Consider the following 17489-nt stretch of genomic DNA (forward strand, 5'->3'; position numbering starts at 1 on the left):
AATTAGATGACTGAAATGAAAAACGTAAAAGTTAGAGGGTCAGTTTTGCATTTTTGCCTTATTTTTATTTTTTGAGAAGAAACTTTGTTGAGCTCGTTGTGAATGCTCTAACAACCTTATTTTATGGTATAATTTTTGTGGTGGCATGGGTTGACGGACTGAAATGCACCATGTGGCGAGAGAGTTGAACAAAGCCCAAACATATTTTATACTGTAAATATTTACATTCTTTTGTTATATTTTTTGGTAAAAATATTTACCATCCTCTATATTAAACAAGGGTAAGGTTTTCCTCTTGTGCTCCTATACATTGAATCGGACATGAGACTGACGCGTATGTGATCATTTTAGGCCATGTGTTGTATCGATATTGCCTCCGGTCCAACAGTTAATTCCTAGAGAGAATATTAAAATGCTATAAATAGCAAATTAAATTGATACGAAAAGAACCGAAGAAAACAAAACAAAACAAAAAAACTGTTACTTGACCCGCGGCTTTGGCGGGCACTCTTATTTCCGTTTCAAAAGGCAGAATATGAGATGATCTCAGCCGCCCAATGACTAGAAAATTCCTTAAGATCCGCGTTGAATTGAATTCCAACGCCATATTCCATAACGTTATTGCCCCTACTGTTTTGTTCTTTGCAACAACCAACAACCTCTGAATTATTTTATTTTTTTTCCTCTCTCCAACGGAACCAACAACAACCAAAACAAAAAACTAGAACCAAAATACCGACACACACACCTACACCTTAAACAAGCATATTATCATTATCATTATCATTATCGTATTATATTATTCGTCACCGGCGTGCCATGTTGCTCCGTCGATATCCATCTCTTTGCCACAATATATTGAGGTTACTTAGTCTCTCTCCCTCTCTCTCCCAATTGTTTAGTTTTTATTGATTTTTACGATCACTTTTTTTGGTGTTATGGTTACTAGACAAATGCTTCTTTAAACCAGAGTGAGGATCTCCATTTGAGCAATACCATGAAAACCAAATTTCTATGTAGTTAGTGTTAAAGTAAGGCTAGTGAGATAATTGATGAAGGTACTTCAGGACGACTGAATAATTACTTGATTATGAATGCCAATACTTTGCATCTTCCCTTTCTTAAAACTTAAGTAGGTTATTGTCAAATTGTTAATGGTCATAGTTTTGTGATTAAGAAAGGAGCTTGTCACATTTTTGCCATAAGATGTCCAAAATATTGTATCTATCTATGCATTATGTAAATTTATTTCTACATGCAGGAAAGTGAAAACGTAGTTTCTTTGGATAGACTTTTTACTAGCACTCTTGTATAGTGGGTATTTTTTATAGTGGTGTCAACTAAGGTCAGAGAGCTTCTTATACTATGGCCTAATGTCATTTGTTTATTCTATTTGTTGCTTATTCCAAAAATCGGCTTCTTGTCCATTCCATAGTTTAGATTAAATATTACAAATCTAAATGTGTATTTAGTAATAGTATCACACCGTTTAACATTTTATATGATGTGGCTCTATGTACATTTTTAAATAGAAGAAATAAAATATTAATCGTGAAATGGGGAGGATCTTTATCCCTTGTTCTGCTGGATTGTATTCTGTCTACAAGTTCATATCATAGTTTCACTTTAATCTTCAGTTTTATTTAAAAATTTCTTCTTCTGTCCAATAAGATTTGGGGTGTTTTCACATTCTGGAAGAAAGCTGATAGGCATCCATATCTTAGATATCCCACTTGAGGATCCTGCTTTTGTGGGACAAATGTTGGAGGATGACCCTTTTTTTTCTTTTTCTTTTTTATAATCCTGATAGACGGGAATGTTTTTTTTTTTTTTACTTGCGTGTTACACCTGAATTTGGCTAACATATGAAGTTCCAGTTGGATTTTGTATAACATTATAATCCAGTCTTTTTCTATTTCATGTCTCTTCAATAAAATAACAAGGCTTTCCTAATATGTTGAAACGAATTCTTTGAAGGTTCTCATGGCACACTGGCAATGCGTGCCTCTTTTCTGGAGCTTCATTTTAAGCAAAGAATCAACATCGCAAAAATAGATTGGGGATGTACAGTTCTTTTAATGTGTTATAAGAGGTAGGGATTATAGTGGCCGGGGTTTGTGATTAATTGAGTGTTGTTAATCTGTGCAAATCAATTGTATTATATGTTCTCTAAGTATAAGTAAGCGAGAAGGGAAGTTCAGTATATAAGTGTGATGGAGTTCAGAGATGGTTCTGCATCAAATGATCATCAGGAGCTTCACAAATCTGTTATAGAGGGTGCACATCATTTATCTGTTTCTTCATTGCGGATTTCTCCCAAGTCTTCAAGGTCTCCAAACTCACCAAGGTCCCCCAGGTCACCAAGTTCACCAAGTGTTCCAAAGTCTCCAAGGTCCCCAAGGGTGCATGGCAAGGGAAGTCCACTCAAGAATGATAGGCATTCACATTCATTGATAGATGGGCGTCCTAAAAAAGGTAAACTGTACCCTTTTGAAATCTTGTTACTATATTGGTATGTAAAATTTTATTTTTCATTATATATTGACTAGACAAAACTAATAGCTTGAGAACTCAGAGCTTGAAAATGTTAGAACTGGTGGTCTTCAAGTCATAGTTCAGAAATAGCTGTCACAGAATAGTTTTTTCTTGGTTGCTTGGGCTGGTTTTTTGGTCTCACAGGCATATTTGTATTATTCAACTGCTTTTTCAGATGATATAGAGATGCATAAAAATTGAAGGTTGGGCAAATAATGCTTTCATTACTGTGTTTGTTTGTAATTGAAATGTACAGTAAATTGACTGAATGTTCAATGTTCTCTCATTTTAAACTTAAAGATTGTTTTGAGGATCAGTTTCTAATGAGCTACTTTCATGATGTAGGTGGTTCGGGGGGAAAAGGTACCTGGGGAGGGTTACTTGATATAGACGATAACTATTTTATTGACCCTAATGACCCAAACTATGATAGCAGTGAGGTACATAGTTAATAAATTTTATCTATATGTGTTTCTCCATGAATTTTGTTTTGGGAAATTCCTTGGAAGCATTGAAAACATTATGAAGAGATGAAAGGTCAATTTGAATAGTTCCTTCTGCTGAAAGTTTACTTTTGTCATTGCAGCTACTAACTTCTAAAGAAAATATAATTCTTTGTAGGAATGTGAATATTCAGATGCAAGAAAGTCAACAGAGGAATTTGAGGAGTACAAAAAGAAGGCTACCATAATAGTGGAGGAATACTTCGCCACTGATGATGTTGCCTCTACTTCGAATGAACTGAGAGAACTTGGAAAGCCTGGATATAGCTACTATTTTGTGAAAAAGCTTGTGTCTATGGCTATGGATAGGCATGACAAAGAGAAAGAAATGGCTGCTGCTCTGTTATCTGCACTTTATGCTGACGTCATTAACCCCCCACAAGTTTACAAAGGTTTCAGTAAATTAGTGAAATCTGCAGATGACTTGATTGTAGATATACCTGACACAGTTGATGTTCTTGCACTGTTCATAGCTCGAGCTGTGGTTGATGACATTCTTCCTCCGGCATTTTTAACTAAAGAATTGGTTTCCTCACCTGAAGATTCTAAAGGGGTTGAAGTCTTAAAAAGAGCTGACAAGGGATATTTATCAGCCCCTCTCCATGCCGATTTTATTGAGCGGCGATGGGGGGGTAGCAAGAATAAAACAGTTGAGGATGTGAAGGTTAGGATAAACAATTTGTTAATTGAATATGTGGTGAGTGGTGACAAAAAAGAGGCTTGCAGATGTATCAACGATTTGAAAGTTCCATTCTTCCACCATGAAATAGTTAAAAGGGCTCTTATAATGACAATGGAGAGGCGGCAAGCTGAAGGCCGGCTACTGGATTTGCTGAAGGAAGCTGCTGAAGAAGGATTAATTAACTCAAGTCAAATATCAAAGGGATTTGGTCGGATGATTGACACTGTTGAGGACTTATCACTTGACATACCTAATGCGAAGGCAATATTGCAGTCATTGATCTCTAAGGCAGCATCAGAGGGATGGCTGTCTGCTTCATCTTTGAAGTCCCTCTCATTGGAGCCAGAAAAGCAAGCACTAGATGTCAGTGAAGCTAGAATTTTCAAGATGAAGGCTCAATCCATTATTCAAGAGTACTTCTTGTCTGCTGATATTTCAGAGGTATTCAGTTGTCTAGAATCAGAAAACAAGACTTGTTCAGCAGAATTGAATGCTATATTTGTTAAGAAACTGATAACTCTAGCAATGGACCGGAAGAATAGGGAGAAGGAAATGGCTTCTGTATTACTGTCATCTTTGTGTTTCCCAGCTGATGATGTTGTAAATGGGTTTGTGATGCTGATAGAATCTGCAGATGACACTGCTCTGGATAATCCAGTTGTTGTTGAGGATCTTGCAATGTTTTTAGCTAGAGCAGAAGTGGATGAAGTCCTAGCCCCCCAACACTTGGAAGAGATTGGAAGCCAGAGTTTAGGGCCAGAGTCGATTGGGAGCAAAGTGCTTCAAATGGCAAGGTCATTGCTAAAGGCTCGACTTTCTGGGGAACGCATCTTGAGGTGTTGGGGTGGTGGAGGAAGCAGCAGGCCTGGGTGGGCAGTCGAGGATGTCAAGGACAAGATTGGAAAGCTGCTTGAAGAGTTTGAGTCTGGAGGAGACATTAGAGAGGCTTGTCGCTGCATAAAGGAGTTGGGCATGCCATTTTTTCACCATGAGGTTGTTAAGAAAGCTTTGGTGACAACTATGGAGAAGAAGAATGAAAGATTATGGGGTTTGCTTGAGGAGTGTTTCGGCTCTGGGCTCATAACTATGAATCAGATGTCTAAGGGTTTTGGGAGGGTTGCAGAATCTCTTGATGACTTGGCTTTGGATGTTCCTGATGCTAATAAACAATTTACACATTATGTTGAACGAGCGAAGATTGCAGGGTGGTTGGATTCGTCATTCTGTCTCAGCAGATGAGGACGTGCAACAGAGATTGGCACATGCTATGCTAATGATATTGTAGGTAAAATTATTTACAACAAAAAAAAAAAAAAAAGATACTGTTGGTAAATTTTTTACTATGCTTTTTCATATGTATACGCATACATGTAGACATGGGCATGCAGGCAGGCACACAGACATTTTTCAATTTTGAATCTTCTGGTCAGTTTTTTCAGCATGTCTTCCATTGTTGACTAGTTGCTTCTATATCAGTTAACAAACTTGAAATAGTTGGCTTCATATTGCTTTTCATTGTGATAGTTCCACAATTGGTTTTTAATTATTAACAGCAATAACTTACTTATAAAAAATCAAAATAAAGTATGAAATTCTGGGTTATTATATAAGCAGACAACTCCTCACAGTCGCACACTCATACCTGATACCTCCATCTATGCTAGTCTTGTGAAGAAATAGGAGGATGTGGCATGGATGTTTTCTAAAGAATTGGCCAATTTATGAAGTTTGTTCCTTGTTAATATTTGACAGTTTTCATTAGGAAACATAGCGACTGAATTTACATTTATAGGCAAAGCAAAATTGTACCGTTCAAGTGTGTGAAGCCAACATGAGATTTATGTGGGATCTAAATGAGTTCAAACCTACTACATTATTCTCATATTTGTATAATATGTTTTGGAACAAAGACTTTGTTGTTGTTGTTGCATGGCAGGAATACAGTAGTTGAAATTGTGCTATATATGCTTCCTTTCCATTTACTAGGATGGGAATTTGGTGATAAGGAAATAAATTATAGGAAAAAAAATTATGTTTAGAGAAGGGAATGTCAATGAATAAGATCTTGCATATTTGCTGAAATTCATATATATTCCATGCAGGTCCTGTTGTTTGTATCTTTTTTCACTACTCAACTTCTTGGTCAATAGAAGACTACAACCAAGTGGATATTGGATACTCAAATTACGTACAGATATTAAAGTCTATATGTACTTCAGAACCTATCTTGGATAGTCATTATGCCACTCATTAAGAAAGAATCCAGACATGCATCTCATTTCCATCCTGAAGCAAACTTGTAAAAGTTTCATGGGTTCTATTGGAAGGTGATTTTGAAGATTTAAATAAATTTTGTAACACTCATAATTTTAGCTGCAGGTTGGTTTTGAAAATTAATTGTAACCTTATTTATTTAATTTAAGAAAGGAAGAGGGTTTAGATACTTTAGATTGATTCTCTTGGAGGAAGTATAAACAACTATTGGAAGAGCTAATTCTTATCTTTAATATTTTTTTTATTTGTTAATTCTCTCTTTAGTTAATAGAAAAGCTTCATGATTAATTAAGAGCATCTAAAAACCATAAATGATGCACTCAAATAGAATAGATTTGGCAAGCTCAATGGCGTGCATTGTCCTTAATTTATTATGTATATACGCGTCTATATCATGTGGCAGAGAAGATTGATGGCTACCAATGCACCTTTAGACCTTCAACAGAAAGAAAGCCCAAAATTAAGAAAAAATAGTACCAACTATTGTAAGGTTGAATTTAATCAACCATGTGTTGGCTTTATTCCATGACAAATTTGCTTGTAATACAGCACTTAGAAACCCTGTATTTAGGTGGGAATCATGTAAGGGTAGTGTGTGAGAGAGTGTGAAGAAATGCTCAAGACAGTGCAGTGAAGCAGAGACTCGCGGCTAGGACTCGCGGGTGTCTCACGGCTTGCAAGCCACCAAAAGTTGCTCACGTGCAGAGCATGCAGGGGAGCTGAACAGTCATGCCACCTGGAGCACTACACGACAAAAATCCAGACTGGCCATTAAGTTAGCTCGCGGCTTGAACTCGCGACTCAGTCACGTCGCGAGGTCAAGTCACCAGCCAGCCCTGTTTTTGGAAAAACTGACTCTTTGCATTCTTTTCTCACACCAGTATAAATACCCCTCATTCCCACAAGATATGTGTGGCTATTCAGAAAGAAAAACCCTAAGAGAGGTTTCCTCAAAACACCCACCCAATTAGAGAGAGCTACTCATTTTTAGAGAGAAACTTTTGTAGTCTCTTCTCATTCCCTCTCTCATTGTCATACCTATTGAGAGGAGATTTCTATCCAAACACTACCCACACCAATTTAGAGTGTTGAGTGTTTTTGAAGTTTTGGGAAGCATTGGAAGATGCCAAGGATGGCGGATGCTACGGTCTAGTAGCGGAATCCGGTAAGCTAGAAAAGAAAAAGGTTCGGCGCAACCTCGTTGGAGCAAGAAGCTTAGAGGGCTTAGGTACATCGGGTAGATTAGGCTTGGAGGGTCTATTACTGTTCATATATCCCAACTACATTTTCTAGTGGATTATTGACCGCTTGGAGGGCGGTGGAGAGGTTTTACGCCGAGGGCTTCGGTTTCCTCTTCGATAACACATCGCGTGTTGTCCTTGTGTTTGCATCTCTCTTTCCTTTATCTTTTGCCTTTTTATTTTCTGCTGTGGATGTGATTTATAATTAGCTTAGATTGATTTCCAATTCTGTTTATAGCTTATGTTCATTTTCCGCACACTAGTTGTTTGTCATAAAGCTTGAATTGGTTATTTTGTATTTGGGGGTCTAAACGTTCAAGGGTGTTTATACACGTTTTTGAACTTTCATTTGGTATCAGAGCGGGTACACTTGTTGTGGTTTAAATACCTAAGTGTGATCCTTGACCCCTTGTGTTTATTTGCCATGGATTGTGCTTTGTATGACTCTTTGCATGATTTGGTTGGTGATGAATGTAACATGCCACGTGTTTGTGAAAATACCTCTATGAGTGTTAATCCTCATAAGTGTGATGACATGTTATTTGAATCTACGGGTGTTGTTGACAAACTCTTGAAGAAAAATGCTAAGAAGTTTCAAAAGAATTTAAGCAAGTTGTTTTGTGAAAAGGATGATTTGATTGCTAAGCTCAATGAATCCAACAAATTGGTTGAGAAATATAAAAAACTTGTTGAAGATTCTCTTGAAAAGCTAAAAGAGTTTGAATGTTTGAATATGGACTTGGATGCTAAACTTGTTTTGTCTAACAAACTTGTTGAGTTAAAATGTGAAAATGAATCTCTTAAGATGCATGCCAAGTGTTTGATTGCTGAACCTATTGTTAAAAAGGATGATAATATTTGTTGCAATCATGTTGTGGTACTCGATTTTGTGCCTAGTGTGTATTCTACCTTAAAGGACAAATCGGTGTACATTCCTCCACATAAAAGAAATCAAAAGGTGGAGAGAAAGACTGTTAAGTCAAAGCCTCCGTTTAGGTCTCAACCTAAGGTTTTGAATGGATCTAAGTTTGTTCCAACTTGCCATCATTGCGGTGTGATCGGTCATATAAGACCTCAATGCTCCAAGTTGAAAAGGGAACAAAACAATGTTGCTAGATCTCTTCCTAAAAAGCCTAGTAGACCTAAACGCATTGTTTGTCACCATTGTGGTGCTTTTGGTCATCTAAGACCTCAACACTCTAAGTTTCATGCTTTTAAAAGAATTAAAAGAAAAGAGAAACTTGAGCTTCATGGAAATTGTGCTAAAAAGAGTAAACCGGTTTTGAGTGAAAATAGCATGTTGTTAAAGAAAATGTTTAATGCTCTTAACTCCTTGACTATGTGCATCTCCGGTTCTCATTGTTCCAACCCTCGTCTCGCTTCTCTTGAGACACTCATTCCAAACAATCGTTCCGTTTGGATGAGGAAGGGTTCATATGGTTGAGCTTTTGCTCTTTTTGGTCCTTGATCTAATTCTTTCGATCTTTATAGGACCCTTCATGCATTCAATGTCATATTTTCATGCATTTTGTGCATCTTGCATTTTTTTTTGTATGCATTGTTTTGTTTTTGATCTTACTTTTATATTTCAGTTTTGTGTGAGTAAAAAATCTAAAACCACATAAAAAGTGAAAAATTTAAAAAGTTTGATCGTATATGTTTGAGCACATGTCACATGTGAGTTTGGCCTTGTACCTTTGTACAAATGGCTTTGTGCATTTACGAGCTTAGCTTGTTATTTTTGCACTTATATCTTTGTGGGAAAAATCTTGACATCTTTGTGTGATTGTTGTAAATCGATCTTCAAGCTTGTCATGAATGATTTGTCAATAGTCATGTTGGTTTTGATACATGCGTAGACTTGTGCTTATATCTCTTCCGACTCTTTTATTTTTATTGCTTAAAAAGCTCAATAAATGTAAATCTCAAAATGAAAAGAGATAATGAGCTGCAAAAGCCGTCGCACATACTAGTATTCGACTAGGAAAAAGGGAAAACGACTTAAATGAAATTGTATGATGCCCAAAAAGCCAAAGGCTTGTTCATCAAATTGAAATATCACAAATTTCAGGCATCGATCTCAAAATGAGATGTTTTTATTCAAAATGATCAAATGTTATGAATTGTAAAGAAGCCAAATGAAAAGCTTCATCATATGTAATCATTTTCTTGTGGGAGGTCATATATGCTCATTTCTATAATTGAGATAGACCCCTTGACTTAGTACTAGTTGTGTATGACTTGATTGAATTGATCATTAAAATTTCACTCTAGACTAAGGACTATTCCACATTTGATACACACACACAACACACATGCCTAATATTCAATGAATGTCTTATTCATTTGTTAGATTGTACTTGTCTAAATGTGATGTGTGTGTGCTCAACCTTATATGGATTAATCCAAAAAGATTTTTGATCATTTTATATGTTTTTGGAAGTGATTTTTATCACTCTTTGTGTTCATGTTTAGTGTTTACCTTGTTTTTCATTGTTTTACCATGTTCTGTATTGAAAAACAGGTGTCAGTGTTTTTCGCGGCTCAGCTGGCGACTTGCCAGTCGCGAAACCCCAGTCGCGAGCTCATCCAGAAGCTTTTGGCGACTTACTCGCGGTTTGCTCGCGACTCACTCGCGACTCGCGAAAATTTTCGCGACTGAACCTCGCGACTCGCCCAGTCGCGAAATGCCCAGAAACAGCTTTTTAAAGGGCTTTTTGTGGGAAACTTGTTTTAAACCTCTCCCATCCTCTCTAAAACCCCTCTTTCAATATTTTTACATCAAAACCCAACCAATTTGAATGGTTTTTCATTCCATTAACATTTCTAAGGTAATTATAAATTCTTTTCATTAGTTTTGATCATTGGATTATGTTTTGGAGAGTTTTGTGCTCTTGGTTGAGATTTTTATCATTGGGATTGGGAAAACTTAATTTTTGTCAAATTTCTTCATGGGATTGGTTTCTTTTGTTGATATGCATTGGATGTTGGCCCCTTGTGGCAGAAAAAACATGTATTAAGGGTGGATTTCATGATGTTCATGCATTGTTTCACATTTTTTTTCATTGTGTGCATGCTAGGTGTTTGATAAAATGCCTCTTAGACATTTTCTCGCTTGTTTGGACTCCGATGAGTACCAAACTTTGGGGTTTCTCATGTTTCCTCATTAGGAACATGTTTGGTTCATTGGTTGTGTATTTAACACACCTTGCCCCACATGTGCATTTTTCATGCATTGGTCATGCATTGTACTTAGCCACCTCTTGCACACACCTTTGCTACCCTTGTCATGCATTGGTCTATACCTTGCTTCTTCATCCTAGCATGTCATGTCTGTCTTATGCTTTGTAGCATTTTACTTTGTCATGGGTTTGAGCTTCATTTTCTTATTCATCTTGCACCCCTCATGCATCATTTTCATTGTTCGGTCCTTCATCTCTTGCCCTTGTTTCTCCTTGGCCCTTTGTCTATTCCTGACAAAAAGGGGGAGAGTATTCTCTAGAGAGTATATCGGAGTGGTTTGTCATTTTTATATGACTCTTGTGCACATCCTTAGGGGGAGAAATTCTATTTCTCATGCACATTTGTAGGGGGAAAGATTTTTCCATTGTAGAGATGCATATACCAAGGGGGAGAAGACATTGTGTTAACTTGAAAACTTTGTTCTGTTTGTTTTCTTGTTGGCTTTATGATGCTTTGAGTTATGCTTTGTTGTTCTCATTGCATCATGTTTGTGCTTTGAACTTGCATATATCCCTATGCTATTGTGCTTCTTTGAATGCATGTTCGGATGATCAATTGATTTGCTATGTGATCATTGTAGTCATTTCTATATGACTGTTTTGGTGTTTGATCAAGTTGCTCATATGTTTTACATCATGTTTACTTGATCGCAATTTACTTGTTACATTATACTTGTTCTTTTATTACTTGCTTTACCTTGAGGGTCTAATGTGTTTTGTGCAAGTGTTTCAGGTTACAAGTATATATGTTCCAAGTGCATCACAGCTTCTCATCACTTTGAAGGGGAGAAACTTAATGCACTTTTAGTTTATATTGTTTAAGTTTTTATTCAATATAATGTGTTTGTACCCATGTGCTTTTGTAAGTTTTTAGGGTTAATGTTTTTATGCGTGCTATGTAGGCTTTATGGTTTGTACCTTGCTTAATGCAGCCTTTTATGCTATGTTGAAATCAGTACCTCTATCTAAATGTCTTGCATTTTGATTTATGTACTGTCACTCTTGTGTCCTTGTAGGATTTTTCCTAGATGCATATACTTAGTGTATTATGCATATACTTAGTGTATTATGCATTGGTTGAGTGTTGGGCATACAAGTAACTTGCATTGTTCTTGTTAGCTTGTATGTTCAAGTGTTCATTCCAAGTGTGAATGAGCATTGTGATCACTACCTTATAGTGATTGCTTGTTTGATCAAGCCATGGTTTGTTTCTTAACTCCATCTTTGCTTGATCACATATTACTTGCTTCATATGCATTTCATGCTTTTCTGCATACAATGATCATGGTGTATTGTTGTGTTTCAGGAGATTCATGTTCATATGATTCAAGAGCCGCACAGTTTCTAGATTTAGGTGTGAGTGAGTTTTGCCATTGTTCCCAAACTCACGTTTAAGTCTAGAGTCTGTTTTAGGGTGTTTTGTCATGGAATAGCCAAAGGGGGAGATTGTAGGGTTGAATTTAATCAACCATGTGTTGGCTTTATTCCATGACAAATTTGCTTGTAATACAGCACTTAGAAACCCTGTATTTAGGTGGGAATCATGTAATGGTAGTGTGTGAGAGAGTGTGAAGAAATGCTCAAGACAGTGCAGTGAAGCAGAGACTCGCGACTAGGACTCGCGGGTGTCTCGTGGCTTGCAAGCCGCCAAAAGTTGCTCACGTGCAGAGCATGCAGGGGAGCTGAACAGTCATGCCACCTGGAGCACTACACGACAAAAATCCAGACTGGCCATTAAGTTAGTTCGCGGCTTGAACTCGCGACTCAGTCAAGTCGTAAGGTCAAGTCACCAGCCAGCCCTGTTTTTGGAAAAACTGACTCTTTGCATTCTTTTCTCACACCAGTATAAATACCCCTCATTCCCACAAGATATGTGTGGCTATTCAGAAAGAAAAACCCTAAGAGAGGTTTTCTCAAAACACCCACCCAATTAGAGAGAGCTACTCATTCTTAGAGAGAAACCTTTATAATCTCTTCTCATTCCCTCTCTCATTGTCATACCTATTGAAAGAAGATTTCTATCCAAACACTACCCACACCAATTTAGAGTGTTGAGTGTTTTTGAAGTTTTGGGAAGTATTGGAAGATGCCAAGGATGGCGGATGCTACGGTCTAGTAGCGGAATCCGGTAAGCTAGAAAAGAAAAAGGTTCGGCGTAACCTCGTTGGAGCAAGAAGCTTGGAGGGCTTAGGTACATCGGGTAGATTAGGCTTGGAGGGTCTATTGCTGTTCATGTATCCCAACTACATTTTCTAGTGGATTATTGACTGCTTGGAGGGCGGCGGAGAGGTTTTACGCCGAGGGTTTCGGTTTCCTCTTCGATAACACATCGTGTGTTGTCCTTGTGTTTGCATCTCTCTTCCCTTTATCTTTGCCTTTTTATTTTCTGCTGTGGATGTGATTTATAATTGGCTTAGATTGATTTCCAATTCTGTTTATAGCTTATGTTCATTTTCCGCACACTAGTTGTTTGTCATAAAGCTTGAATTGGTTATTTTGTATTTGGGGGTCTAAACGTTCAAGGGTGTTTATACACGTTTTTGAACTTTCAACTATAAATTAACCTTTGGGCAAATTACAATTTACTTACCTGTGGTTTAACCGAAATTTAAATTGCCTACTTGTGATTTGAAATTTGACACTTTATCCACTTGAGATTAACTTAGTTAAGATTCTTTAACCCATCTTAGTTAAAAACAAGGCTAAATATGTAATTTTGCTTCATTTTTATATCTCTCTTCTCTAAAAACACAAAAAACATAAAGATTCAGGAGAAAATAAGATCAAAAAGATTTTAGTAAAGATAAAAGAAGATCCACTTGAGCTCAAATCACAATCTCACCTTCTGACATACAAACAAACCTGAATTATCAATTTTTATTATATTTCGGAAAAGTAAATAAGAAAAATAAGGAATCTTCAATTTTGACATTTTACTAGGAATCTCCAAGAATTACGCTTTGAAATTTTCTTTTATTATAATTTCTAGATTTTGTCTTAATGCATTTGAGTGGTGAGGAACAGAGTAAGCATCAGAACATAGGAGCTGGAATTTGAGAACGTGGGTTGATGCAATAATGAATAATCCGGTATTTTTTTAGGTTTTTCTTTTAAGGGAAATGAAATTCCAAGGGTACCCTTTTGTTGGAATTGGATTCCAATGTATTGAATTCTTGGGAATTGTAAAGAAAACAAAATCAATTGGAGCTAAAGTCAATTTAGGAATAGACTATAGAGATTTCCCTTGGGTAATGTAAGCTTCTTTTATCTTTATAAACATCTTTTTGATCTTATTTTCTCGTTAATCTTTATGTTTTTTGTGCTTTTAGAAGTGTGAGACATAAAAGTGGAGCAAGATTACATATTTAGCCTTGTTTTTAACGGAGGTAAGTTACAGAACCTTAACTGAGTTAACCTTAGGTGGGTAAAGTGTTAAATTTCAAATCATAGTTAGACAATTTAAATTTTGGCCAAATCACAGGTAGGTAAGTTGTAATCTGCCTTTGACTTTTATAAAAATAAAATAGTACATGTTCAACAGTAAAAAGAAAACATAACAATGATTTAATGAGTCTCCAACAGTAAGTTAGTTAAAACAAAATATAACAGTCCCAACGGTTACAATTCATTGTCTTGCATTTAAAGATCTATAAATAGCTTGTGTTTAGTGGTTAAGTATTAGTGAAGTAACACATGTACAGTGGTATATAATAGCAGTAAAGTAACTTGCACCCAGCGGTGAAGTAAAAGTGAATTTACTTGTTAGCGGTTAAAGCAGTTGCAAAGTTTAAGATAAAGAAATAATTAGCTTATAACATGATAATAGTGATAAAAGCAATTTATGAGTTCAACAATAAAATATTAGTAAAGTGATAGAAAGTCCTTCAATAACAAAATTATGGATCCAATGATAGAACCATAATAAGTTCCTCCATGATATTCTTGGATCAAAGGCGCAAGCTTGTGTGTGTGATTGGAGGGAGAGTATGTCCAATTGTGCACAAGGATGAGTTGACCAAGTTCCCTTGTTGATCACTGGCTTAGAAAGATATGCATCCCCTCAAAAAGAGCTCTTTTCCTCACTTAAGAAGGGGTTTTTTTTAGTGATGTGAAGTGAGGAATGAGGTAAGGAAGTATGGACATAATTTTCAATGACACATTTTTAACTAGGAGTAGAAATATGGAACGATAGTTTTTATGTTTTAGGATATGATGGTGAAGGTGATTAATAGGATCTTGATTGGTGTACGTTTCTATTACTTTTCCTTAATGGATCCAAGTACTAAAAATAGGGGAAAGAGAGGGAAAGACCAATGTGTAGGACTGATTTTCTTCTCCCTTGGGGCAGTGGATTTTTGATAACTTACTTCTTAACAGTTTGTTTGGAAGTTTCAAGAGAGAGGAGAGAGGAGGGGGAATGTTTACCAATGTCTTGTAATAACATGGGCATTGTATCAAAAATTTGGTCTTCTTTTCCAAAAAAGGAAGATAGAGTGTGAAAAAAAGATGATGAGTGCTCTTTGAGCTAGCAACTAGTCTTCTGGTGGAGGTAGTCTTGGTCTTTTGCTTCTTCAAGCCTCCCACATGACTAGCTTATTGCCCAATTTAACATTTTTGTTTTCTAGTGATGTAGGGCTTAAAGGGTTGTGTTGTCTTGGACCTAAATGCAATACTTTTACCCTTTACAACTTTTGTGGCCTTTAAGAAACACGCATGAGCCTCATGATTTTATAGTTTTGTTGCCCAAATGCAATATGTTACCTATTAGGACTTGGGCTTTCAATGAATATGTTTGGGATTCATGATTTAGATTAGATGGATTAATGATTCTCAAAAAGCTTACATGGTTTAATTAGCTTTTAATTGGACAATTTTCCTCCCAATCAATTTTGTGTAAATATAAGCTTTTATTGGAGTAAACACATTCCATCAGGTATAAGTGTAGTGGCTAAACCCTAAAGGGTTGGCTTAGTGGTTCTTAAGGTCTCATGATATCAATAAGGTTTGGTTACACTCATTTGTCAAAAAAAAAAAAAGTTGTAACAATTAAAGTACACTTTTGACTCTTAAAGTTTGTGAAAATTTGAATTTTGAATTTTTTTTTTTTTTAATTTTGGTCCTTAATGTTTGATTTTGTTTTCATTTGGCATTACTGTGTCCATTTTATGCTGTTGAAGGCAAGAATTTCATTGTTATAGACTTATAGTTAGGGGTGTTCGTGGTGCGGTACGGTGCGGTTTTGGACCATTTTTAGCACTGCACTTTGTGGTGTGGTTTAGCCAAAACCATAACTGTTCCACACCTTATTTTTGTGGTCACATGTGCAACGTAGTGTGATTTAGAGTTTAGCCAAAACCATAAGTGCATCGTACCTCATTTTTGCAGTCACACGTGCAGTGCGGCATATAAGATGCGGTTTGAACAGTTTGAAGTTGGTATATTTTTCAAATTTTGGGCTTTTCCTACCTAGCCGAAAACTAATTTTTCCCTTTATTTTAGGCAAAGTATTAAACTATTGAATTAGTTTTTCTTTATTTTGGGTTGACTTTCCTAGTTATTAAACTACTAATAATATATTTAATATTAAAAATAAATAAATATATTAATATACAGAGAGGGTGCAGTGCGGTGCACTGTTACTTGTGGTGCACTTTTACTTGCAGTGCAGTGCAGTGCAGTTGTTCTATTTTGCGGACGGTTTTGGTGTGGTTTTTGCGGTTTGGTGAACACACCTACCTATAGTTATAGGTAAAAATACATGTTACAAATGGTGACATTAAGCTTCAAAAGTGCACTTTAATTCTTTTATAAATTTCATTGAAGAATTGATAAATCAAATCCAAACATAAGTCTAGAATAGAGAGACATGCTCCATAGTGTAGGGTGTATTATTCATAATAGGGTCATGTTAATAAGTGCCTTTAGGGCTAATGGGTGCCTTTAGGGCAATTGTTAACAAATCATTTTATAAAAAATTTAACACAACTTTTTATAAGAAATAGAAAATGCTGTCAAAATATTATTATTATTATTATTTTTTACTTTATACTTTTCCCATAAAACCTTTCCCAAAATGGTTCTTTAACAAATGCCCTTAGGGCATTCGTTAAGACATCCTTTTACAATATGTGTGGGTACCATGGAAAATTATTGAGTAGTCTAAGGGTCTGTTTGGATATTGCTTATTGCTGAAAACTGAAAACTTATTGCTGAAAATACTGTAGCAAAATAATTTTTAAACTATGAATAGTGCCTGTGAAACCCAGATTTATTGCTTTTTTTTTTTTTTTTTTTTTTTTTTGCATTTTCCGTACTTGTGGGTTCTATGAACAATACGCGGGACCTAAGGAAAATGCAAACACCTACCGCAGGATGCTATCCAAACTTACACTAAGAGTTTAGTCATATGATGCTCTATCTTCTTATATTCTTAATGGACCCGCCATGAATTTTTTTTTTTTTGAAAGATAGTTTCAACTTATGGCGTCTTAAAGTTTCAAAAAAAAAAAAAAAAAAAACTTATGGCATTTTAATGATAGCTCTTTAACCTCTTTTACTTTATTATCAAACTAAGACACCAATTGGTTTTTTGATGTAAGTGAGGATTAAATTTCGAATCTCTTATTCGATAACAAAAGAGTTTATTAGTTGAGTTAACTGGAATCCATACACTATGAATTTAATTAGTGAACCGAATACCTAATAATTACTTAGGCTCTCATACATTACCTTCTAAAGAAATACTAAAGACACAACTTATAACATAATTTTTGTCATAATTTGCTACCATGTGGCGAGTTGTGAGTAATAAAGAAAAAATAATGGGTTCATATAGGCCCACACTTCTATCACTCCGCAATTCACCATGTGACAAGTTATGACATAGATGAATTGTGACAAAAGTTATGTAATAAATTATGTCTTTGGCATTTCTCTCTCTACCTTCCCATAAGTCAACCACAATTTTACAACAAATCCAAGTTGGCAAACTTTTATTGACGGGTAAAAGACG

At 35.9% G+C, this 17489-nt stretch overlaps 1 protein-coding gene across 3 annotated transcripts; it reads left to right on the top strand.

Annotated features, from left to right (window-relative positions):
* The first annotated feature begins 862 nt into the window (after window positions 1–862).
* Window positions 863–6204, top strand: LOC115977927 (MA3 DOMAIN-CONTAINING TRANSLATION REGULATORY FACTOR 2). Of its 3 annotated transcripts, XM_031099957.1 has the most exons (5): window positions 863–1058; window positions 1978–2475; window positions 2881–2975; window positions 3157–5005; window positions 5823–6001. In XM_031099957.1, the coding sequence occupies exons 2-4, from the start codon at window positions 2214–2216 to the stop codon at window positions 4957–4959; spliced, it is 2160 nt and encodes a 719-aa protein (XP_030955817.1). In that variant the 5' UTR covers window positions 863–1058; window positions 1978–2213; the 3' UTR covers window positions 4960–5005; window positions 5823–6001. The 3 variants fall into 3 exon arrangements, with proteins under 3 accessions (XP_030955817.1, XP_030955818.1, XP_030955819.1); XM_031099958.1 differs by lacking the exon at window positions 863–1058 and having other exon boundaries at window positions 1878–2475; window positions 3157–5001; window positions 5823–6204; XM_031099959.1 differs by lacking the exons at window positions 863–1058; window positions 2881–2975 and having other exon boundaries at window positions 2382–2475.
* The last annotated feature ends 11285 nt before the right edge of the window (window positions 6205–17489 follow it).

Source organism: Quercus lobata, chromosome 2, assembly GCF_001633185.2.
Source record: "Quercus lobata isolate SW786 chromosome 2, ValleyOak3.0 Primary Assembly, whole genome shotgun sequence".
Taxonomy (NCBI): domain Eukaryota; kingdom Viridiplantae; phylum Streptophyta; class Magnoliopsida; order Fagales; family Fagaceae; genus Quercus; species Quercus lobata.